Source organism: Myxocyprinus asiaticus, chromosome 29, assembly GCF_019703515.2.
Source record: "Myxocyprinus asiaticus isolate MX2 ecotype Aquarium Trade chromosome 29, UBuf_Myxa_2, whole genome shotgun sequence".
In the NCBI taxonomy this organism is placed as follows: domain Eukaryota; kingdom Metazoa; phylum Chordata; class Actinopteri; order Cypriniformes; family Catostomidae; genus Myxocyprinus; species Myxocyprinus asiaticus.
In genome coordinates this window covers 40,934,833-40,962,063 of record NC_059372.1, presented here as the reverse complement: position 1 = coordinate 40,962,063, position 27,231 = coordinate 40,934,833, and the positions used below count along the sequence as shown (strand labels likewise).

At 38.1% G+C, this 27,231-nt stretch overlaps 1 protein-coding gene across 1 annotated transcript in view; it reads right to left on the bottom strand.

The window, feature by feature from the left end:
- Positions 1–2,638: 2,638 nt before the first annotated feature.
- LOC127420258 (coiled-coil and C2 domain-containing protein 2A-like) overlaps positions 2,639–27,231 on the bottom strand; it is a 78,675-nt gene continuing 54,082 nt past the window's right edge. Inside the window, exons 26-40 of the mRNA XM_051662339.1 lie at positions 24,007–24,174; positions 22,825–22,930; positions 22,560–22,669; positions 21,427–21,523; positions 21,203–21,301; positions 17,717–17,893; positions 17,579–17,593; positions 17,176–17,379; positions 16,849–16,938; positions 16,327–16,440; positions 5,218–5,352; positions 4,788–4,910; positions 4,557–4,615; positions 4,285–4,462; positions 2,639–4,157 (exon numbers count right to left, since the gene is read on the bottom strand). Coding sequence (XP_051518299.1) covers positions 3,969–4,157; positions 4,285–4,462; positions 4,557–4,615; positions 4,788–4,910; positions 5,218–5,352; positions 16,327–16,440; positions 16,849–16,938; positions 17,176–17,379; positions 17,579–17,593; positions 17,717–17,893; positions 21,203–21,301; positions 21,427–21,523; positions 22,560–22,669; positions 22,825–22,930; positions 24,007–24,174 — 1,864 coding nt within the window. The 3' untranslated portion in view covers positions 2,639–3,968. The remainder of the gene's footprint in view (positions 4,158–4,284; positions 4,463–4,556; positions 4,616–4,787; positions 4,911–5,217; positions 5,353–16,326; positions 16,441–16,848; positions 16,939–17,175; positions 17,380–17,578; positions 17,594–17,716; positions 17,894–21,202; positions 21,302–21,426; positions 21,524–22,559; positions 22,670–22,824; positions 22,931–24,006; positions 24,175–27,231) is intronic.

The window sequence follows — 27,231 nt, the reverse complement described above, 5'->3', positions numbered from 1 at the left end:
ATGAAAAATTGGTAACATGAAAGTTGTTTTGCGGACCATGGTGCAGAACCCAAGACTACTACCTGTAGGAGGTGGTCTGAGCTCAATTGCAATGGAATTGTGGCACAGTTCGTATGAGTGAGAAAGCAACCTTTGCTTGGGTCGGCACTTGTTCAGGATGTAAAATAACTTGTGCATGCATTCTTGCTGATTTAAGGATGACAACATCATCAATATCATGAGCATGTATGCATTTGGCAGACCCTTTTATCCAGAGTGACTTGCAGTGCACTTATTACAGGGACAATTCCCCTGAAGCAACCTGGAGTTAAGTGACTTGGCTGGTGGTGGCTGTGGGGATTGAACCGGCAATCTTCTGCTTACCAGTACTGTGCTTTAGCCCACTATGCCACCACCACTCCATGTGCATAATTGTCATGATGCAAGTTTCAAGATGACGGAAAAGAACTGGGGTTCAACAGAATCTTAAAGAGTTTGAAACCTGACCAACGCTGTGTCAGGCGCCAGGAACAATCACACTCGGATCGGACCACAGCAAACGTGCCCAGAATGAAAACCACCATAGTCACATCAGGTAATCCTTGAATTTGATTTTCGGGGTTGCTGACTTAGACAAGAGGCTCCTGCCCTCCACCTCTGCACCTTTCACTAACACAGTCAATAGTTACTTAGTTTATAACTACTGTAAATTATAAACATTAAGTTATGTAAGGAAATTGTGTAATAATCTGGAAATGATTATTATACTACCAGTCCAATTTCTAAAATATAGTTTTAATGTATTATATAGGTTATGGACATAAATGATACATCAAATAATTTGGTTTGTTGAGGAGAAGTGTGCTATTACTTTTATTAATAATCATACTTGGGATTTCCGCCTGCTGATATAGTATTAATTTAAAATCAAATACATAAATATTGAAAAATGTAAAAAGGCTGAAAAATATTTGAGAAATAATTTTTAGCTATATCGTCCAACCCTAAATTAAAACTATAGTCTGTAAATAGCATTGGCAGTATAATCATATTGAAGAATTGCGTGACAAAACAGCCAAATTTACTTACTAATCGTTAACCATTGATCTTCAGGAAAAAACAAAAACAACAACAACTTTATTCTAAGCAGAAAACAAAGTTTTAGGAATTTAGTCTTTACAGCAACTAAGTGTAGATAATAAACTCTGTGTTGTGTTCATGAGTGTGAATGTGAGTCCCTAGGATCGCCTCTGTTGTTGGGGTGTTTCTCTTCAGCGGGGACTGGGCAATTGGTCAGGACTGAAGGGAAAATGGATGCTGCCATATACACCCAAATTCTTGAGGAAAATCTGTGGCCCTCTACTCAACAACTGAATATAGGCTGGTGGTTCACCTTTCAGCACGACAATGACCCAGTGAACACAGTGGCTTAAGGATAGGAAATTCAAAGTCTTTGAGTAACCAAGTCAGAGCCCTGACCTAAATCCACAGGACTTGAAGAGAGCAGTCCATTGCCAGTCACCCCACAGTCTGACTGAATTCGAACAATTCTGCAAGGAAGAATGGGCAAATATTCCCCAATCTAAGTGCAAAAAGCTAGTAGAGACATATCCAAACAGACTGATGGCTGTCATTAAAGCAAAAGGTAGCTCTACGAAGTATTAAATCCAGGGGTATGATCACTTTTCAAGCCCTATTATGCTAATTTTAATCTTTTATACATTTTTGTATAAAATACTTCAAGAATTAAAAGCACATTATTGAACCAGCATGACTCTAAAAAGGTCAGTTCTGATTTTAGAACACTCCATAGCAGGTGTGATCTTTAATTATGTTGATTTTCAAGAATTAAGAGGCAGCTATGATGTCTGATGTCCTCTTGTGTTATGTCAGGATGACACTATTCTCAGCCTCAGAAATCGTACACACACACCATCCACTGACCACCTGATGCGTATTGCTAACAAGAATAAAAGACTCGTGGAAGTTGCATATCATACGTTTTATTCTTGTAAATAAATAAATAAATAAATATATATGATATGATATGCAACTTCCACGAGTCTTTTATTACTCTCCTCTTTTTATTTTCTGTCTGTGAACTAATCAGCAGTTATTACTTTTGGATAGACAGAAATTCTGATCACAAAGTCAATATATTTCCGCTAATTTTCCATGCCATTTTATTTACAATTTATTTTTCCACGCTGGTCTATTATTGTGGTATCAACTATTTCAGATTTACCTGCCCCTTAACATAACATAAAAATGAAACAAATTGGTGGTTTACATGTCAATCAAATGCTCTGTTTCTCTCCAAGTGGGTGGATATTGAGCCAAAAAAGCTGCAAAATGAACCAGACTTAATGTTGATAGTTACAAATCTGACTACTGTCTGTTTAAAGAGCCACCAAATTTGATTATCCTACATAACTAGAGTCAGGGGACAGCTGTCTAAAATGAACTGAAACTAACAAAAAACTAAACTCACAAGACCTAACAAGTCCCAGCTCTACACCAAAGCAAAGAGAGCTTATAGCTACTGAAAGATCTGATAGATTTGTTTCTGAGTCAGGCGAATCCATCAGTTAGACAGAGTGAAAACATCTCTGCAGTGTGTTTCTCAACACTTGGAGCAACAATTTCACATGCAAAACAGTTAGAAAGCCTCCATATTTTATTTTGAAGAATTATGTACAGTTTGAAAGGTTAGCTGTGTTTAATCAACAGCAGGTTAAATGTTAAATGTGTTTATAACTGCAAAGTCAGATGTATGAAAAAATTAAATTAAACAAAATATAAAATTTTCTAAACAAAGTATTAAAAACTGAATTTCACGAAACCTGTCAAATACATGTCCGGGGGTCCTGGGTAGCTCAGCAAGTATTGACGCTGACAACCACACCTGGAGTCGCAAGTCCAGGGCGTGCTGAGTGACTCCAGTCAGGTCTCCTAAGCAAACAAATTGGCCCGGTTGCTAGGGAGATTAGAGTCACATGGGGTAACCTCCTCATAGTCACTATAATGTGGTTCTCGCTCTCGGTGGGGCGCATGGTGAGTTGTGCGTGGACGCCGTAGAGAATAGTGTGAAGCCTCCACACACGCTACATCTCCACAGTAACGCGCTCAACAAGCTACATGATAAGATGTACGGATTGATGGTCTCAGACGCGGAGGCAACTGAGATTCGTCCTCCGCCATCCGGATTGAGGCAAGTCACTACGCCACCACAAGGACTTAGAGCGCATTGGGAATTGGGCATTCCAAATTGGGGAGAAAATAAAATAAAATAAAGAAAGAAAGACAAAATTATTGACAGTTTTTTTTTAATATAAAATTAAGCACATTTTCCCCCATTTACATTATGGGTCTGACGTTTTACTTTAGAGTTTTCTTGTAATTCTCATTATTGTCAGTAATGGTTTTCATTTGATTCTATTACTGTATAAGTGTTGAAATTACTGTCATTATTCACTTGTTATTTGATTAATTAATGATATTTTTAATGGTTTTAATTGGTCCTAATTAATTGTTAATTTTAATGATCCTAATAATCAGGTTCATTTTCCAAGATATACAGTATATATATATATATATATATATATATATATATATTCCGCTTTGATTTGGGGTTGAAATATGACCTGGACATGTTCTTGACAAATTTTGTGAAATTCATTATTAAAAGTATTTTACATAAAGTAAAATTTATAAACTTTGCAGTCTAGTGTACAAAAATGATTTAAAAACATCTCCTATATCTCCATTCATTAGATTCAGGCAAAAGACTGAATTTAATCATTCATAAACTTAGAAAGAAATTTGTTCTCTATAAAATGACTATAAACACAACAGCAGGCACAGGAGCACTAAGAAATTAAATTAAATTTATATAAAATGTCTTTAAAAAAAATATATGAAGAATATACTGTACATCAAGAAGTTCTCTATCTTTCATTATTGCTGATGAGGTTCTGCTGTGGTGGGATCTAATGTGCGCTAACCAGAGAGGCGATGTACACCCACACAGAGAGCACATTGCTGGGGTAAGGGTGAACGTACACAGCCAGGGCAAATTCTACGTTTGGGGACTCGACTTTATGGACCCCTGTGCTGTGAACAGCTTCAATGATTGGCCGAATCTCTGAGAAAGATAGATGCAAGGGAAACCCAGATATCTAAAACAGGAAAACATACAAACAGGAGAACTTTATATTAACATTTAACATCAAATACCTTGTGTTTTTCTTTGGGCATGTTGTCCCTTTTATACTGCAAAATTTCATTTCTCTTCATAACACTCACCCTGTATTCTCCAAGAAGGCTCTGTAGCTCAAGGCAATGTTCCTCAGCGACCTCTCGTCCTCCACTTAGCTCCAGTTTCGGCAGGAATGGACGTAATATAGATATGCAGTAACGGTTCCAGCGTGTGGGGTGACGTGGACGCCATTCCATTATCTTCTCCCTCAAAACCTTCTCAATCCTACGTGATAGAACCACGAACGTGTGTGTTGAGTAATTTGAGTGACAGTGTGGACACAGTATGGGTAGTATGCGACATATCAAGACAGACTAACCTGTCTTGTAACTCAACAGCAGCTGCTCTGTCTGCCCATCTGTACACCAGTACCTCCGGCTGAAAAACATTATTTGGCCCAAAATTACAATACAAGGGCAAAATTAGACTTTTATTAGTCATTTTAATATCCAGTGCAAAAGGGCACTCATAAGCTCCCTGTAGAATTAAGAATGATGAATGGGACACAGGGATTTAAATAGAGGGCTGTGATTGGTGGAGCCTTCCTCACCTGCACACTAGAGAGGCCAGGGTCAGGAAACGCTCGTGAGAAAAACGGCTTCCAGAGCTTTGGCTTAGAGACGTCAAAACTCATTCTCACCGGTGATGCATACGCCTGGATGTTAAACCACACCTGAAAAAACAAGGACGGATCAATTCAGACAATTATATAATCTGAAACAATCACATCAATCAGATCATCAAATAAAATGAACAAGGGACAGAAATGGAGCTGCTTAAGAACATATTGCAATTTTGCAAAAATAATATTCTTAATTCTTAATAATATAAAAATAATATTCTTTATCCTTAACAATATTCAGGACTTTTGTCTTTTTGTTAAATTGATCTTGTTTTAAGCATGTTTTCATACTGATTAAGAGAATAACTGTTTGCACTGAAGGAGTTACATTTTTGCGATATGCAATGAATTTACTAACATTATCTGTGTTGATCACGCAGCCGATGGTCTGCAGGGGGCAGAATATGTCATACTGTCCATAGTGCTGTCCAGTGCTAGGATTCCAGATCAGATATCGGTTCTGCTCATATGTTAAAACATATGCTGTGGGGCCCTAAAGCAATTAAACACAAATCCATGCACACATGACAGAACATTTTGATCAATTTTTTTTTTATATAAATGGTATCCATCTTTGGAGTGGTGTAGGTCTTTGTGACCTTTCCTATTTTTAACATGTAAAATGTACAAAAAAAAACAACAAAAAAAAACAATCCTGAAAAGATTCCATCAAGATTAGGTGGTTTTACAAAAAAAGTCACACTTGTACTGTTCCAGGACAAAGTTGTCCGACCATAGAAATCAATAGCCACTTTTCCACCATCGGGCCAGTGCGAGTCAGGGCTGTCAACTGGTCAGCTGGAGCCAATAGTCTCAGACCTCTAGCCGCTAGACCAAAATCGATCTGCATTCCCACCATTGGGCCAATAGCCCCGCAGCGTTGCCTGTTACTGAAAAAAACTAGCCCTCGAAATGAACATGGATTTGTGTTTTTTTATTTTATTTCTTCCTCAAACCTGTACCATTGTATGCTGGATACACAATTTGGCAAGTTTGGTGACAATATACTAAATCACGTCTTCATTCGGCAGACACTGTCGATCCGACGTTCCACATTTCCATCAGCCTAAATAATCAGTAGAGCCCTGATTTCGTCTACTGACCAGTACTGATGATTCTCCAGTCTCTGTTGAACTGCTGAGGTAAGCTGGTAGCTAGATTTGAAAGACTGGGAAATTAGTATCTTGGTGCTGAAACCTCTGACCTGACTCAGCGAAACTCCGCCTTTGACATTGAATCAGTCCCCGCCTCAATCCCCAGTTGGCCTTCTTTGGCCCAAGAGTAATCGGCAGGCCAGGGCACTTGGCCGTTGGCCCAGAGAAAGCCTCAATGAGGCACGATAAAGCCCCAGATGTGACAGTGGGAACGCAACTGGCCCTGGCACGTACTAACACGCCCTTATTTGGCCCGATAGTGGAAATGCGGCTAATGGGGAAATCAGTGGGTCAGACCAGAATACAGAGACACTAATACAGAGCACACACAGAAATGAAGCAGTGAGACTATAACACTGCCACAGTGTAGAACACACCCACACCATACTCACCCACCTACACCACCCACACAGACACACTATCACACACACACACAGAGACAGACAGAAATATTCAAGTCATTTTTATTTGTAAAGCGCTTTTCACAACACACATCGTTTCAAAGCAGCTTTACAGAAAATCATGCATTAACAGAAAATGAAACTGTAATATCGATAAAGTCTTAGTCATCATTGTGTAGTCTGATTAAATATGATTGTAAACTGTGTATAAAAATAAATAATTAAATAATAATTGTATTTAGAACCCCAGTGAGCAAGCCAAAGTGGCAAGGAACACAAAATTCCATAAAATGTTGGTTAATGTAGAAAAATAACCTTGGGATAAACCAGCCTAACTATGGGGCCAGTTCCCCTCTGGCTAAACAGCATCAATATAATAACAATATTAGTTATTTGTGTGCAGTGCAAGTCATGGTTTAAATGTAGTAAACTAAGTAAGTGTTAAGGGCCAATGTTTAAACAAATATTTTGTATGAACTGTATGATTAATGACTAATGTTTTTGAAGTTCATCCTGGATTAACTGCATAAATTCACATTAGGGGTGTGACGATACACTTAGCTCACGAGACGAGACGATACATGATACTGGGTTCACGAGAACGAGACGAGACAATATTTTAACACTATATACACTACCGGTCAAAAGTTTTGAAACACACTCATTCTTTATTATAATTTTTTTCTTCACATTTTAGAATAATAGTAAAGTCAGCAAAACTATGGAATAACATAAATGGAACTATGGGAATTATGTTGTGACTAAACAAAATCCAAAATATATCAAAACTGTGTTATATTTTAGCAACTTCAATGTACTCACCCTTTGCCTAGAATTTGCAGAAATGTACTCTTGACATTTTCTCAACCAACTTCTATGTTGGGCACTTAGTGGCTGATTTTCTTTATTATTTGGTCCAAGTCATCCATTTCAAAATTTTACATTTTAAAATAAATTTTAGTTTTGTAATGAAAGAAATTAATATGGTGGCACAATTATATTTTTGTCTAAAAAACTAATTTCAAACATTTAAGTATATGCCTTAAGATCAAAGATTTTTAAGGTCATGAGAAACATTTCAGTCAAGTGTTTCAAAACTTTTGACTGGTAGTGTATATGACTGAAAAAATAGTCTTTTATTCGACTGAAAGTCACAAAATGCAAAACAATGCAGGTGCATTTTGAAATGTTTTAACTAATCATCTTGTAATGAATGTCACTTCAGTTCTACTTTCTGAGTATGAATTATCATATGCAGTAAAAGACAGAACAATATGCAAGCACTGTAGAAGGTTTTACCACAAACTCAACTGACTGGCTTCTCTCCTGTATGATTTCACATATTCTCTTCAGACCTGGTTGATTTTAGTTGAGAGCTGCGGTGGTTCTGTAGGTGTCTTTGCATAGTGCTTGTGTTAGCCGCGGTGTACAGCACAATTTTCTTACGGTGCTTACATATTGGCTGTGTCTCGTTTGGAAGGCTGTGTCCTCCTGGGGTCGCATTTGTCGGCCGCATATGTCATCGAGGCTGTCTCGTTTAATTTTTTTAGAGACAGCCTCGTTGACGTATGCGGCCGATAAATACAACCTCCGGAGGACCCAGCCTTCTAAACGAGACACAGCCTTTGTTCGTGTCTTGTCTGTTACTCTGTCACCGTTTATTGTTTCCACCGGGTACCTAAAATGCTGCCACACAAACGATTTAAAAGTGGCGGGGGCATCTTCTATGCTAATTTCACCCTCACACTCCGTCATGCTGATATCGTGAGACAGCTTTTCACCTCAATGAGAAATATCGTCACGTTTTAATATCGCGAGATCTCGAGGCACGAGATCTTGTCACACCCCTAGTTCACATAGATGCATTGTCCTTTGTTAGTTGGCTGATGAAGGATTTTGTATTCCATTTTATTTTATCCTAAGTCCAAGGTTCAGGCAGTGGCATATGAAGTATCCCATGTCTTATGGTTGGAGTTGGCATCAGTTCATCCTCTGAAGTCAAAAAACTGAAGTGATGTCTGGCTGGCACTGGCTGCATTTAGTCATGATCACTCAGTGACACATAGCAGTGGAGTCCAACACCAAGCAGGAAGGGAGCTGTATCTGTCCGGCTCTGGTAACCACAGGGAAACAGAAATAGAATAATATTAGCGTACTGTAGATGCCATTCAATTTATTGCAGAGTTATAGATTATGACAGATGTTTCTGGTTCTGTCAGACCTAACTAAAGCAGCCTAATTGTGAGTTGATGGATAAATTAGGTGTATGCCTGGCTGAATAGATGAGTCTTTAGTCTAGACTTAAACTGAGTGAGTGTGTCTGCGTCCTGAACATTGTTAGGGAGACTATTCCATAGTTTAGGAGCCAAATAGGAAAAGGATCTACCTCCTTTTGTGGATTTTGATATTCTAGGAACTATTAACAGGCCAGAATTTTGCAATCATAATGAACATGACTGAATATAGCATGATAGAAAGTCACATAAGTACTGTGGAGCTAGACCATTCAAAGCTTTGTAAGTAGTTAACAGAATTTTAAAATTAATACAAAATTTAACATGTAGCCAATGTAACGACATTAAAATGAGGCTAATAGGATCATATTTCTTGGTTCTAGTCAGCACTCTGGCAGCTGCACTTTGAATCAATGTAAGTTTATTTACTGAACTTACAGGAGATCCTCCCAGTAATGCATTACAATAATTTAGTCTTAAGGTCATGAACACATGAATTTGTTTTTGGCATCAGCAACAGAGAGCATGAGCAGGTGGAAGAATGCTGTTCTACAAACACTGGAAATTAGATTTTCAAATGACAGATTGGTATCAAACATAACACCTAAGTTCTTCACTGTAGAAGACGATGTAACAGTACATACATCGAAAGTCAAATTATATTTTAGCGGCTTATTTTTTGAGGTTTTGGGTATATAACATAATAATTAGTATAATTAATAATTAGTCCCTCTGTTTTGTTGGAATTGAGTAAAAGGAAATTCTCCAATCTTTGATTTCACTGATACACTCTGCTAATTTGGAGAATTGTGAAATTTTGTTAGGTTTCGAAGAAATATAAAGTTGAGTATCATCGACATAACAGTGGAAACTTATTCCACAATTCCTAATAATATCTCCCAGGGGAAGCATATATAAGGAAAAAAGCAGAGGCCCTAAAACTGATCCATTTGGCACTCCATACTTTTGTTTGATTTGACAATTCCACATTTATACAGACAAAGTGGTAGTGGTCAACTAAATAGGACCTAAACCATGCTAATGCAAGTCCACAAATGCCAACATAATTCTCAAGCCTATTCAAGAGAATGTTGTGATCTATGGTGTCGAATGCAGCACTAAGATCTAAAAGCACTAGAAGTGAAATGCAGCCGCAATCAGAAGATAAGAGCAAGTCATTTGTAACTCTGGTAAGTGCAGTCTCTGTACTGTGATGGGGCCTAAATCCTGACTGAAATTGTTCAATTATACTATTTCTCTGTAGAAATGAACATAGTTGGGAGGACACTACCTTTTATAGTATTTTCGACATAAACGGGAGATTTGAAATCGGTCTATAATTAATAAATTCTCCAGGATCAAGCTGTGGCTTCTTAATAAATGGTTTGATAACTGCCATTTTAAAGTTTCTTGGGACATGTCCTAAGGATAGCGAGGAATTAATAATATTAAGAAGAGGTTCTCAGATTACAGAGAATACCTCTTTTAAGAGCTTAGTTGGTATTGGATATAACATACATGTTGTGGCTTTTGATGTTTCGATAAGTTTTGTTAGCTCTTCATGAACTATGACAGCAAAGGATTGAAGTTGCTCGTGAGGAAAATTATGAGACACTGTTTTCTGAGGTACTGTGACAGACAATTTCATAATTCCAATTTTATTTCTGATGATTTCAATTTTATCAGTAAAGTCATTACTATTGTGCTGCGACAGAATATCTGGTTCAGTCGGGGCTTTATTCCTAACTAATTTAGCCACAGTACTGAATAAACACCTAGGATTGTTGTGGTTATTTTCTATGAGTTTGCTAAAATATGCTGACCTGGCAGCTTTTAGTGCCTGTCTGTAGCTACAGACACTATCCTTCCATGCACCGCAAAATATCTCTAATTTTGTAAACTTCCACATGTGCTCCATTTTCTGAGCTGCTCTCTTGAGAGCATGAGTGTGATCATTGTACCATTTTCTGTTATTACATCAAGTTCTTATAGACTTTTTGGCCTACTGAGTATATGAGACAAATCTGGAAGATTATTAGTGAAGCTATCTTTAGTGGTCAATAGAATAGTACTACCTGAACGATAGCGTGGTGTAGATTGAGTGACATTAGCTGATCGCAGCATACAAGAGACAAGGTAATGATCTGAGATGTTATTGCTCTGTGGCAGAATTTCTATAGTATTAACATCAGCTCCATATGACTGAATTAAATCTAGTGTATAATTATGGTGATGAGTTGGTCCTGTCACATTTTATCTGACTCCAAGAGAGTTGAGAATATCGATGAACGCTAATCCCCATGTGTCATTTTCATTATCTATGTGAATGTTGAAGTCACCAGCAATTAAAGCTCTATCCACAGTAACTACTATCAGAATCAGAATGAGCTTTATTGCCAAGTATGCTTACACATACAAGGAATTTGTCTTGGTGACAAAGCTTCCAGTGCACAAACAATAACAATACAGATATCATAAAAAATTTAGTACAAATAAAAAGCGAATAGAAAATATTAATATATATAGAAATACACAATAAGACATATATATATATATATATATATATATATATATATATATATATATATATATATATACACACTGGTAGTGTGTGTGTGTGTATATATATATATATATATATATATATATATATATATATATACACACACACACACTACCAGTCAAAAGTTTTGAAACACTTACTCATTCTTTATTATAAGGTTTTTTTTTGTTTTTTTTTTTTTTGTTTTTTTCACATTTTAGAACAATAATAAAGTCATCAAAACTATGGGAATTATGTTGTGACTAAACAAAATCCAAAATAAATCAAAACTGTGTAAAATCAAAATCAAAAATCAAAAGCATCTTTAAAGTAGTCACTCTTTGCCTAGAACATGTACTCTTGACATTTTCTCAACCATCTTCTTGAGGTATCACTCTGGGATGCTTTTTAAACAGTATTGAAGGAGTTCCCATCTATGTTGGGCACTTATTGGCTGCTTTTCTTTATTATTTGGTCCAAGTCATCAATTTCAAAAACTTTTTTTTTTTTAAATTAAATTTTAGTTTTATAATGAAATAAATTAATATGGTGGCACAATTATATTTTTGTCTACAAAACTAATTTAAAACATTTAAGCATACGCCTTCAGATCAAAAGATTTTTAAGATTATGTGAAACATTTCAGTCAAGAGTTTCAAAAGTTTTGACTGGTAGTGTATATATATATACAGTTGCAATCAAAATGATTCAACCCCCCTGACCAGCAATACATTCTGGTGATATGAATTAAAACACACCAACTAAAACCTCAGTAAACAGTCAAAGTAAGTTTTTATTACACATTTGAGTGATTTTGAGAACAAAGAGTTCAGTTTACCCAAATTTTTAAATAAAAAATAACTAATTCTCTCCACAAATGTCATGTCAAACATATTCAAACTCCAAAGTCAATCTTTTGTGGAACATCCTTTGTCCTTAATAACAGCAAATAAATGTTTCAGGCAAGTGTTCTCAGGCTTCGGACACCTCTCTATTGGAATTTTTACAAATTTCTCATGAGCAAAAGCTTCCAGCTCATTGGCATTCTTTGGTTTCTGTGCTGCCACTGCTTCCTTGAAATCCCAACAAAGGTTTGCAATGGGATTTTAATAATGGACTGAAAGGGCCATTAAAGGACATTCCACGACCTATCCCTGAACCAGATTTTGGACAACTTGGATGTATCCTTGGTGTTATTGTCTTGCTGGAAAGTCCAGTGATCACTGAGCTTAAATTTACACACTGAAGGCATCACATTTTTCATGCCAAAATGGCCTGATACCTGAAAGAATCCATGGTGTCAGTCACATAGTCAGGATAGCCGTTTCCTGCAGCCAGAAAACACCCCCATAACAGGACTGACCCACCTCCATGCTTGACTGTGGGGATGGTGTCGTTCTTGTCATCACCTTGTCATCTTACTCTAGATGTACTGCTGATCCATGGGTCTAAAACTCATTTTCAGTTTAGTGTCATACGCCTATAAAACCTTCTTCCAGGACTCCACAGGTCTTTCCTAATTACTTCTTGAATATTCAGTCAACTGGAGTCAACATTTCCCTTGGTGAAGTTTTGCTTTCTTCCACACCCCAAGAAGGTTGCTGTTGTACCTTATATAAAAAATGTATGAACAGTGCTGCCAACTTTGTCTATTGGAAATTGAAGTGCCTTGGAAATGTACTTTTAGCCATGACCTTTCTTGTGTAATGAAATAATCTCCTCTATTAGCTTTTGAGACAGCTTATTTTTAATTGCATTTTTTGCATAGAAATACATTTTTGCTTACAATGCTAAACTTAAATTTTAAAACTTAAATAAAAGCCATTGCAGATTGATGACTTAATTTTGTTTTAAAACAATTACTTGTGTAGTCTTACATATTTAAGATAAACAGCTACATGCAATAGGGGTTGAATAATTATGACATGGCTGTATTTAAAAAAAAATCCTGCTATTTAGAAATATTAGGTTATATATTCAAACTATGACTTTGAATGTGTCACTCAACTGATATAGATGTAAAGTTAAAAAATTCTGGGTCATCAGAAAAGCTTACCTTTGTAAATCCTTACTGTTTTGGGGGGGTTGAATAATTTTGATTGCAACTGTATACATATATATAATGTATGTACAAATACAAATCTGTTATATACAGATAGTGCAAGGGAATGTAATGGCAGAAGAGGTACGATATGTTGGATACATATAAATAGACTAAGCTGTGTATTGCACATAATTATTCCTCAGTGGGGCAGATTTAACTGTTCATGAGATGGATAGCCTCAGAGAAAAAAACTGTTCTTGTGCCTGACGGTTCTGGTTCTCAGTGCTCTGTAGTTCCGGCCAGAAGGCAACAGTTCAAAAGTGGGCTGGGTGAGTGGGTACTAGATCTGATAGAAAATGTGCAAGTTCACCAAGGAAATCAGAATACGGCCCGGGTGATCTATATACTGTAGCAAGGGCAAAATACGACAGAGATTTTTAATTTTTTATCTGATGACATCACATTAAGCATTATTAGTTCAAAAGACTTAAACTTATATCCTGTCCTCTGAGTTACACCAAAAGCTTCACTGTAAATTGTAGCAACACATCCTCCTCAACCCTTCAGATGAGGCTCATGTTTATAACAATAACCTGGGGGAATAGGCTCATTTAAACTAATATATTTATCCGGTTTAAGCCAAGTTTCAGTCAAACAGAGCACATCCAAACTATGATCTGTAATAATTTAATTTACAATTAGTGCTTTGGTTGAAAGAGATCTAATGTTTAGTAGCCCTACCTTTATATGACATTTATCTTCAATTTATTTTTATTTTTTTTCAAGTTTTACCTTAATCAAATTTTTTTTAAATGATTTAGTGAGGGGTTTGTGTTTGGTAGTTCGGGGAACAGACACAGTCTCTATGTGATATCTAGGTGATACAGTCTCTATCTAGTTGTAGTTTATGTGACCTGTGTGATGTCTCAAGGCAGCTAGTAGATGTTCGGATTAGCCAGTTTGTCTGGTTCCTGACCTGGGCCCCAGTTAGTCAAATACTATCACTGTTAAGACTAGAGAGGAGAGTGGCTCCTTTCCTAGAGGGATGGAGTCCGTCTCTCTTTAGCAGGTCAGGTCTACCCCAGAAAATCTTGCAATTGTCTATAAATCCTATGCTATTCTCAGGACACCACTCAGACATACAGCCATTCAGTTACACTAATGTACAATAAACCTCATCACCACAATGAGCAGGGAGGGGGCCAGAGCATATTACAGTGTCTGACATCATTTTTGCAAGTTCACACACCTCTTTAACATTATCTCTAGTGATCATGACTAGCAAAGCCGGACATCGTTAGTGCCGACATGAATAACAATTTTAGAAAATCTATGTGTAGCATTAGCCAGCACTTGTAAATTTGATCTGATGTCAGACGCCCGAGCCCCCAAAATGCATTTAACAATAGTGGCTGGAGTCTCTATTTCCATGTCCTTACAATAGAATCTCCTATAATAAGGGCACTTTCAACATGATTCTCAGTGGGTGGATCACTGAGTGGGGAGAATCGATTGGAAACCCTAACAGGAACGGGAGATTGGCGTCGCTTTGCTGAGCGAGTATTCCACCAAGACGTCACCCGAATGCCCTGCTGCAGGTGCTCTACAGCCGGAACCAAAGTGTGTGTGTTGCTCGCTGTTCTACCCCCATCCAAAACAGTATCTACTGGCTTCTCTTTCTCACTGACCTCCACTAGCATTCGGATGCGTGCCTCTAACTCATTAAACTTCTCCGTCAGCCTGACAAATTCCTTACATTTATTACATGTGAATCCCTCACTGCTGATGGAAGAAGCTATAGTAAACATGTGGCATGCAATACATGAAGTGATAATATGAGTGGATGCCATGACTTACCGCAACTGTTTGTTGTTGTTGTTGTTCTTGAGTGGCGAGGGTTTGAGATCGATGTGAATCCCTTATGCAATTGTTTGCTGTTGTTGCGGTGGTTCCTTGAGATTGATGCAATAATCCGTGTAAAACACAGAGCATAAAATGATTGCACATAGTCGAAATGTGAGGTGTAGACAAGCGGGGAAAAAAGAAAGAAAAAGAAAAGAAAACGGGTGTGCACGGTAATATACACAGAGTTGAAATGGTAGAAAAGCAGAAAAAAAGAAGCACGCAGTAAAATGGCAAAGGATAAAATGATGAACATAGAGGAATAAGCAATGCTAAGCAGGCTAGCAAGTTACAAACAAACACAGACTCGTGCACTGTGCCGGCAGCAACCGGAACAGGAGTAAACAGAGAGCTGAAAAAATACATGGAAATGAATGGGTGAGACTACAACAGCCACAATGCAGAACACACACACCATCACACACATACACACACACACACACACAGACACACACACACACACACACACAACTACACATCTGACCCCACTGTAAACACTTATTCCCTTGCAAAAAAAAAATAATTCTCACAGCTCTGAGTTTATTGAATGATGTTATTGAATGATTAAAAAATAGCTACACTTTGACAAATAAATATATTTTATAATGCCTAAATATATATTCAAAACTATAACTTGTGATAATTAAGTTACAGCATTGGGTTACAGACACCATTCCACAATGAGGGGAACTCTGAGGCCACCTATAGGCTATACTTGACATTGCTATGATATTGTCAAATTTGTGTTATGTTTTTTTCCAGCAGATAATGGCAGAGATTCCAAATACATGACACATGTTTTCATAAATATGCAATTTTGCTTTTTATTGAATTAAAGGTAATTTGAGCTAATTGAGTTCTAAGTCCCCCCCCCAAAATGCAAAAAATGTGTAAATAACTATGAAAGCAGTTAGTTTAGTGGTGTGACAAACAAAATATGTGTATTTTGGAAAAGACAGGTTACACGAAGACTGTTCCGGACATTTTTGTCCTAGAACAGTATGAGTGTTACTCCAATATGAACAGAACACAAGAGTTAAATACCCATGTCCATTTTCATCGATTTTTCATTTATTTAAGTTTTCATAGTCTCACCAAAACAACAACTGGAAAGATTAGTGGTCACAACCTATTCTTCTGGCCAGTGTTTCATCTGAGCAACCTGACTGGTCTAGAGACCTGTCACTCACCTCAGGAATGGCAGTGCCTATGATAAGCCATGCTCTTTTCCCCATATATAGGAAGTAGTTACAAAGTAATACAGCATGTTCTTCCTCATCCCCCGCCAGCAGTGTCAGGAATTGCTTAAAACACAAAAAAACTATATAAATTAAAAATACAGCTGCAAAAACAACAATGGGGCCAAGCATGACATTGTCAGAAAACCATAGAGAAGTCCTTGTAACATAATACAAATGCTTATAACGTTTGGTCAATAGGTGGCACTGTTACAACATTTATATTGTATTGTCAGGACATGCTGCAATCATGCATAAAAAGTTTCATGTCAATAAGCTAAAGCATTGCCAGGATACAGCCTCAGATCCTTTTTGCCATCTTGACATGACATTTTTTGATGCGTTTCACAAGAACAGTTTGAACTATCAAAAAGCTTTTAATAATTTCTGGATAACCGGTGCTTTACCTCCGTTGCTTGGTCCCTAATAAAAAAAGATTTCTCCAAAAAACATAAACAAAAACAGCATACTCACATCACATGTGCTCCATAAGTCACAAACTCCTGTAAAAGACACGCTGTCTGGAAGAGAGGGAATAAGAGACACATATCGCGCAACTAACTCCTGAGAAAGAGAGAAAAAGAGAGAAGATTATTTGAAGACAAAGCTGGGCTTATCTGGGATTTGAACCTGCAACCTCTCACTCCCTAAGCAAGAATCATACTCCTAGACCACTGATCCAACTAGACTCCGATTATTTTCTTAGGTATTGAATTCCAGCGTATAGTGAATTTTCTAAACTGACATGACATGCAAATTAGCTGTAGGTCTATCTGAGCGCATCAGCGTGTGCATACGTACTGTGGCCTCCTGAGGGCTGTTTGGGACAGAGTCCAGCAGCTCTTGTGGGGGGTTTAGAGGTCGTATGAACCGCGTGACGAAAACAGTTTTGCCGTTGATGTCGATGACGTTGGTAAGACAGGGCCGGTCAGGGAAATGCTGATTTGCCTCTTTCTCAAAGACCTCACATGCCATCAGCAAACACTCAACCTCCTGAGAGTCAAACTGAGAGGATATAACAGTCAAAGGTCATTTAACACATTCCTTATATACTGACACAGGAGTGATATGACTATAATGAATTTAGATGTGTGTAGCTAATCTTAGATAAGTATAAGTGAGTAAACAATGACAGAATATTCCTTTTTTGGGAGAAACGTATTATTTTACATCCACTGAGGACATCAGACCCCAAATCTGTTACCTTTACTTCCTTCATCTATTACATGCAGTCCAAAAAAATAAAGAAAGAGAAGAAAAAAAAGAGTAAAATGATATTAAACAAAAAACAAATATATATGCAAATCTTAAAATAGACATAAAGCACATTTGTTTTGTGTACCTTCTCTCTGATGGTGTCTCCAGGCACCAGCTGGGGTTCAATGGTGATAAAGAGGCTGAGGAAGGTTCCTTCACTGAGACTGCGGATGGCGCCATATCCACCTTCACTTCCCAAACTCCGCTCCTTACTGTATCCTAACAGCACTGGAGGTGTCGACACCTTAAACGTCCCATCAATCTTACCATATAAAATAAAGATCCAATTAATCATTGGTCACAACCAATCAAACATGGATATTTCCAATGTAGTTGGATAGGAGAAAAGTTTGTATTATGTACAGCCCAGCACACAAACTTTTGCACCCAGCTAATATTTTGAGATATAGGATGATTATTTTAGAACATATTTAAATTCGTGTGTCATTTAAAGTGTCATGAAACACTAAAGTACATTTTCTGAGATGTTACCAGATATGTGTTACACATAATAAAAGACAATGTAAGCATTGTAAACAATGTAAACTAAACAATATAAGCTTTATTTATTAGAGGAAAGTGGTTCATTTAGGGATTTTTTTGTGCTATTTGTCTTCCAGGTTTAAAATCAACATTGAGTCAACGTCACACAATGTGACGTTTCCATGCACTATAGTACATTGTCGCATTATCAGTCTCATAATTATTAATGAGACTGCGAGGCCTTATCCTATGAGAAAGTGCTGTCCCATGATTATTCATTAAACTATGTGACCAGGGCTTCAAACTTACAAGCTCTTCAGTTGAGTGCATTTTGTTATGAGCAATTGGGAGAATCTTTGATGCTGTTAAATACATCAGTGAAGTTAAGATTGATCAGATCCTTGGATCAGACAGTTGTTGTGTTCCCTCCTCTTCCTCCCCTCACTCCGCTGTTGATCACGCCCACTTTGCTGGTATTTTTATTTTTTTATGTGGTGAGAATTAAACTATGCAGAAACATTGCTGTCATCTGGATACAGGTGGACCAGGTATATTCTTTTCAGACAATCAGATTGTGTGGCTGAACCTGCTGTATAAAATTTAATCAATAGAGCTGTCTAGCAAAGAGCAAGTTCTAAATCATGCACTTCGGGGGCCTGGGTAGCTCAGCAAGCAAAGACGCTGACTACCACCCCTGGAATCGCGAGTTCAAATTCAGGGTGTGCGGAGTGACTCCATCCAGGCTTCCAAAGCAACCAATTGGCCCAGTTGCTAGGGTGGATACAGTCACGTGAGTTACCATCCTTGTAGTCGCTATAAGGTGGTTCTCGCACTCGGTGGGGCGCGAGGTGAGTTGTACTTGTATACCGCAGTGAATAGTGTGAGCCTCCACACAAGCTAGGTCTCTGCAGTAACACACTCGGCGAGCCACGTGATAAGATGCGCAGGCTGACTGTCTCAGAAGTGGAGGCAACTAAGATTCATTCTCCGCCACCCATGTCGAGGCGAGTCACTGCACCACCACGAGGAATTAGAGTGCATTGGGAATTGGGCATGCCAAATTGGGGAGAAAAGAAGATAAAAAAAATAAATAAATCATGCACTTCATTCTCGATTATACAATGGATAGTTCCAGTCTTGAATGCAGATTGGTCAACCCTACTGTAAAATCCAGCATAAACCAGCATGAATTCCATGCTGGTCTAGGCTGGTTTGTGCTGGTATAGTACCGGTCTAGCTGGTGGACCAGCATAATCATGCTGTTTTCAAGCAAAACTGAGCTGGTGAAGTTGGTTCACCAGCATATCACCATCCCATGCTATTCCACCATCCCATGCTGGGTCACCAGCACACCACCCTCTCATGCTGGTCCACCATCACATCACCATGCCATGCTGGTCCACCAGGAAACCATCATCCAATGCTGGGCCACTAGCATACAACCGTAACATGCTGGTCCACCAGCACACCACCATACCATACTGGTTCACCAGCACACCACCATGCCGGTCCACCAGCACACCACCACCCCATGCTGTGCCACCAGCAAACCAACATCCCAAGCTGGTCCACAATCACACCACCATCCCATGCTGATTCACCAAAATACCATCATCCCATGTTGGTCCACCTCACACCATCATCCCATGCTGGGCCACCTGCAAACAACCATCACACCATCACATGCTGTTCCATCAGCAAACCACCATCCCATCCTGGTCTACCTCACACCATAATCCCAAGCTGGGCCACCAGCAAACCACCATCACACCACCACCCCATGCTGGTCCACCAGCAAACCACCATCCCATGCTGGTCCACCCGTACACCACTATCCCATGCTGTTCCACCAGCAAACTACCATCCCATGCTGATCCGCCATCACATCACCATCCCATGCTGGTCCACCAGCAAACCACTATCCCATGCTTGTCCACCAGTAAACCACCATCCCATGCTGGTCCACTATCACACCACCATCCCATGCTGGTCCACCAGCACACTACCATCCCATGCTGGTCCACCATCACACCACCATTCCATGCTGGTCCACCAGCACACCACCATCCAATGCTTGTCCACCAGAAAACCACCATCCCATGCTGGTCCACCATCACACCACCATCCCATGCTGTTCCACCGGCAAACCACCATTCCATACTGGGCAACCAGAAAACCACCATCCCATGCTGTTCCACAATCACATCATCATCCCATGCTGGTCCACAATCACACCATCATCCCATGCTGGTCCACAATCACACTATTATCCCATGCTGGGCCACCAGCGAACCACCATCCCATGTTGTTCCACCAGCAAACCATCATCCCATGCTGGTCCACCATCACACTTCCATCCCATGCTGGTCCATGCTGCATACCAGAAACCAGCATATAAAACATACCTTATGCACGTGACCAGCAATTCGGGATTTTTTTAGCAGAGAATACATTGTTCCAGACATGCTTCAATACACTCTACATGAATAGCTACAAAGTGAAATACTGGTTCAGCTAGATAATATATCACTGTGAAGAGAGTTATATACAGAGATACTGACTATAAACCTGAGTTTACATGTCAGTGATTATTTTGTTATAGCAATAGGCATTCAAGTTTGTGCTCTGTTTTTAATATATTCCGTTGCGTGCCCTTTAGCCTTGAATATACTTGTGTGAAAATTCTATCAGTATTTACTCTTCCAAAACCGCATGAATTCCTTTCTTTCATGGAACACAAAAGGTGACATTTTGAAGAATGTACTGGTTGTTTTTGTCCATGCAATTACTACCAATGAAGACTGGAGCTTTAAGCTTTAAAAAGGATTCAGAAGCGTCATGAAAGTATCACTGATGTATCATAAAATAATTAATATGACTCGTGTGCTTTGTTCCAAGTCTTCCAAGTGTGAGTAAAAGGCCGAAATTTATGTAAAAAAATGTAAGAATGTAAGTCATACTGGTTTGGAATGACATGACGGTGAGTAAATGATGACAAAATGTTCACTTTTGGACGAATTATTCCTTGTGACAGATTCCACTTGTGCTAAAATGATAAAGAGTAGAGGCACAGTGTTTAGTATCTTGCCCGTGACTGCAGGTAGATGGTGCTGAAGGGAATCTTGATGGAGCCGAGCCAGTGTTTCTCTATACGAGTGTGAATAGTGTTTCCTCTCTCTCTCTCGTCCTACAAAAGAGGTGAAGACAGAAACATTTTACATGTTATGATCAAATCTTGAAGCTTAAATTACTTTGAAACAGTGGAATTAGGAATGGATTGACACAAAATGAGCACATCTAAATGTTCCTCACCTCTGCCATATCATAAAGAAGCTCATCAAAGAGGTTGATGAAGATCTCATCTCTGACTGACTGCAGACTGGTGGTGCTGTAGTCTCCATTTGGAGCACTGAAATATGAAAACAATAAAAAGGGAAACAACTGAACATCAGTTCACACTTTACTGAAATTCCAAAGAATGTGAAACATATATAGAGTTGAAGAAATTTTCTGAAGTCATAATTTGAGATTAATTGCTTCATTATGTTCATAGATTTACCCATAGACTGGCCAAATAAACTTGAATATAACAAAAACATGTTTGGGTCATATTTCACCATCAAATTCAAAATAAAGAAATAATTAAAGAAATTTTAAAAAACATATATTTTCATGCCAATTAAGCACATTTCCCCCTAAATTCACATTAAAGCAAAAAATAAATAAATAAATAAATAAAAAATTCTCAATACTGTAATACAGTGATGAAAATCATCCCATCCAGATACTTAAGTAAAATTAAAATCAGCATAAATAAAATTTTGTACAACAAATGCTTTCATGATGTATACTTACAACAGTACTTTGTAAAATATTTAAAAAATACATTTATAACCTTTTTTATAAATAATATATTTTTTAATAATATATAATTTTTTCACTTTATAGTAATAAGAATGATATTTTTTACATTATGTTCATAAGAATTTTGGGTTTAAATGTACTTAATGATCTTGATTGCCCTAAAATAGGCTTAATTTTCTTTAAGCAAAAAATATGTAATAAAATATATTGGTCATTTTTGCAAAATACCTATGACAAGTTGATCAGGTCTTCATACTAAAGTGATTTATTTTGCAATAATAATGAGCTGACTTTACATTATACAGATTAATGCACAGCTACTTAAAAAAATTAGCAAATAAATGGACATTAAATATTTATTTGAGTAAAAAAAAAAAAATTAAAAAAAAATATATATATAGAGAGAGAAAAGAGACCGCAGAGTGATACAAGAGACATTGAGAGACTAGCACAGTGTAGGAGATTGATTATCAGGGACACCGGTCATAGCGGTCAATATTCACCAGTGTTTCGATAATGTGTGGAGTTTATCTGGCACTTTTTCTCTTCACATTGTTATCAGACATGATATTATAACTGACCTGAATGGAAGCACAATCTCTTCATTCCAGCAGGGGTTTGGACCCTCAGCTGTTGACGTCTGAAGAACTGAACGCTGGAATGACACCTCCACAAAGGGCCTGATCAGAGGCTACACAACACACCCACACAAACCCACACAGTTATAGTAAATTTGTAGGAATGTTTTGATTGTTTGTTGCATCCAGCAGTAAAATAATAATGTACAGTAAGGCTGTAAACATATAACTACTAAACAAGTAAACTCAAAGTAAAAGTGTGCTATACCTGTCCGAGGGGCCACTCGCTATCCTGTAAGGGCATCTGGGGTGGCACAGTTGCTGTAAACTGCTCTGTGAAAGAGCGCCCAGACCTTGCTGACACAGGAGGTTTGCTGAAAATACAACAAAAAATGCATATGATAATTCATAAAACTAGACTTTCTGATGAAAATGTGAGTGGTGCTTGTCCACACAAAACTTGCCACCACAATGCAAAGGTGTTGTGGGTGGTGGTTCCTTACTGGTCCAAGTCAAAAGAGCACACTCCCTAGTCTCTATGATATTCTGGTCTTTATCCTCTTGAGACCCTGCGTCAACATGCGTGGACATTACATTTTGGCTGCTCCATAGGCTATGCATATTTAAATTTCATTTAAACAGACTGATCTCAGTTGAGGAGAATCTAGGCTGTCATTAAAGGGTTCATGTGACAAAATCTCAGCTGAGTTTGTCTTTGGGAGAAATGGCAACAAAACTACATCTACAAAGAATGTTTGAGTCAAATTATTAGAGTCTCTAGTTTCATCTGATATGACATTTTAAAAATTGTATCAATTTATCGTGAAATGGCACGCTGTTAAACACAACGACCATGTACGTGGACTATAGGCTCATTTTCCTTAAAATATCCTATATTCACTGTGAAATATCACATTGAGGATCAATGGATTCATCCAAAAGCTGGAAAATGTTGCTTTTAGAGGCTGTATACGGAGTTAGAATGAAAATAAGGTGCATTTCAAACTGTTCTGAGACCAGTGATGACAGACAGCACACTGGAGTCATTCTCTAATTAGGGAGCAAGGGAGCATCCTATAGCTTTTCCATGCAGCCAAGGGCATTCACAACTTACATCTGGTCAAAAGTTCAGTTTCAGGCTGCAGATGATGTTTTAACAACTCAACATATTTTGCAGACAAGTGACAATGATAATCAGTACATAGATTCAGAATATTTCATGCAAAATTTTATTTTAACATGGTTGGCAGTGATTGGATGATGCTGGCCATTACTTTGAATCAGAATTATTTATGCAAATTTCTGATTTAATGTCTTTAACATCTCAAATTTGAGGGTGTGTAAAGAGTTAAAATCACAAGTTAACTCTCGCCTCTACGAAGTTCTGATTGGTTAATGGTTGCCTAAGAAAGTGTGTGCAAATCCAGTTCTTCCTTGCATGTGCAGTTACCTGGAGTGAGGTCTGCGAACGGGGATGTCATATCCTCGGATGATGTTCACCAGAAGTTTGATGTCTCCATCTAAAAGGTTCTGAGCTGTGACCTTCTTCCTCTCCTTCCTGCAGGGCTTTAGGGGTCGTTTGGGTTCAGCCAGTTTGAACAGGTTCAAACCCAACATCCTAAGAGTTTCGACTGAGAGTTAGTATGGAGATATGCCAATAATGCACTGGAAGATAAGTGTGGAGTCATATTTAATGTTCAACTTTAAAATTCAACATTGAGAGACAAGACTTCACCACTCTTTCAGTACACAGTTAATTGTCTCTGTATCTACCCTGAACAAACACAAACATACATCTACAAACAGATGGGCTGATATTGAACAAACAATATAGTATTGCATTTCTGACCGAGTAAAAACCCCATTAATTTTTTCTATAGGGGAATTGATTATTGACGATAACGTACAACCTTTAAAGACAGACCTACCGTTAGTGCAGAGGCAGTTAATTGATGGTACTGTATATGCTTTTGTTGAAGCCATCAGTATGCGTTATTTCAACTTAATAAAAACAATAAAAAAAAATAATGTTTAATATTGGAATTTCTGGTGAAGAACTACACTACCCATAATCCTGAGGGGAAACAATCCAATCAGAGAATCGTGGCAAACAAAGCATACCGAAAGAGCTTTGAGTGATCGCCCACTCCTTTGATGTACTGTGAATGACGCAATCGAGTTGGTCTCATTAACCTCTCAAACCACTAGAAAAATCTTCGAGTTGTAAAATTTGCATCATTAATTATTTTTATCCATCATACTTGTTTTCGTTTCATAAGTACTTCAGGGGCGTAGCATCCATTGTTATGGTATATGCATGACAGTGGATACAGTGGCAAGAAAAAGTATTTTTTTCTTTGGAATTACCTGCATTCATGTATAGATTTGCCTTACAACCTGGTTTGATCTTCATCTAAGTTTCATCTGTCCACAGTTAGATAAACTGTCTATAAATGGAGACAATTTAGTACTGTGGCTACTCTCCCTAGAAGTAGCCGTCCAGCCAAGATGACTCAAAAGGGACACCGCAGAATGCTCAGTGAGCCTAGAGCCCTAGAGTGACAGCTAAAGTCTTGAAGGAATCATTGGAACTGGTTAACATTTGTTCATGAGTCTACTATTCAGAAAACATTAAACAGGCATGATGTCCATGGCAGGACACAATAAAGGAAACCCCTGCTTTTAAACAAACATGCATGCCTGAAGTTTGCCAAAGACCACCTTGACGCTCCACAACGCTACTGGGAAAATATTTTGTGGACTGATGAAACTAAGGTTGAATTGTTTGGGAAGAAGATGCAGCACCACGTATGGCGTAAAAAGAGCACCACATACCAACATGAAAACATCATCCCAACGGTGAAGTATGGTGGAGGGAGCATCATTATTTGGGGCTGCTTTGCTGCTTCGGGGCCTGGACCGCTTGCCATAATCGAGGGAAAAATTAATTCCCAAATTTATCAAGATATCCTACAGGATAATGCCAGGGTGGCTGTGCACCAGCTGAAGTTCAGTAGAAGTTGAGTGATGCAGCAGGACAATGACCCTAAACATCGAAGTAAATCTACTACAGAATGGCTTCAAAAAAAGAAAATCCACATTTTGGAGTGGCCCAGTCAGAGCCTAGACCTTAACCCAATAGAGATGCTGTGAAATGATCTCAAGAGAGCCATTCACACCAGACATCCTAAGAATATAGCTGAGCTGAAGCAGTTCTGTAGGGAAGAATGGTCCAAAATTCCTTCTGAATGTTGTGCGGGTCTAATCTGCAGCTACCGGAAACGCTTTTTCTAAAGCACTGTGAATGTTTAATGGGATGTGTTAAATAAAGACATGAAATATTACAATTGTTTGTGTGTTGTTAGCTTAAGCACATTATTGTTTGTCTATATTTGTGAATCTGATGAAGATGAGATCACATTTTATGACCAATTAATGCAGAAAATCAGCTAATTCCAAAGGGTTCACATACTTTTTCTTGCCACTGTATATAAAACATCTTTAACTTTCCAAGTGAGTGTGGTGAAACCAAGGAGATCTAGGGTTAAAGATTTACCTGTGAATCAACCGCTGCACTAAAACAAGATTTTTTTAATTTTGCTGTTTCGTGAGGCTTTAAAAAGGAAATACCCGACGGATTGGAAATTTCGAAAAAGTGCATACATACACAAGTTCATGAAACATTTTCAGTTTGTCTGACATAAACAAAAAATGACACAGATGAGAAGCATACACATCTGTAGCACAGTTAACACAGGTACTCCATTAAAATAACGGGGGATTCTGGTCTAAACATCATGTTTGTACTTAGATTAAATGCAAGTAGCCTATAATGGAAGAAAGGATATGTCACTTTTGCGTGCTTCCTTTTTGTGCATTATTATCATGCAGTAACACACTGACGTAACGACTGATGTACGCAGTCATGAAATCAAAGACCCTCCACTCAAAATCCCAACACAGATGGTCAAAAGAGATGCATATTACCAGGTGTAAATGGCGATGGTGCCTGTCCACTTGTGATCGGATCGGCAGAAACACATCTTTAATACCAGGCAATAAACAGGGCACACACACACCCAGCGGCAGAGTGAGAGTTAAGTCAAAACTGATGCACTAGGTTTATAGGGTTTTATTGTTTCTTTTTTTTTATCTGTCAAAATGACTGACAGCATTTGGAATTATCCATCAATGTTTGAAAAAATTATTTAAATGATGTAGAGTTTTCAGTTAACACAACCCCTGTCTTAAACTACTCATATATTTGAATGTTTTGCAATTAACTTAAAATGTATTGTTTCTTTACACTCACTGAGCACTTTATTAGGAACACTGGGTTCTATAATAATACTATAAAAACAATACTAATACTGGGTAGGGCCTCTCTTTGCTCTCAAAACAGCCTCAATTCTTTGTGGCATGGATTCCACAAAATGTTGGAAGCATCATTTGAGATTCTGGTCCATGTTGACAGGATTGCATCACGCAATTTCAGCAGATTTGTCAGCTGCACATTCATGCTGTGAATCTCCACATTCTACCACATCCCAAAGGTGTTCTTTTGGATTCAGATCTAGTGACTGGGAAGGCCACTGAAGAACAGTGAACTCATTGTCATGTTCATGAAACCAGTTTGAGATGGCTTTTGCTTTGTGACATGGAGCATTTTCATGCT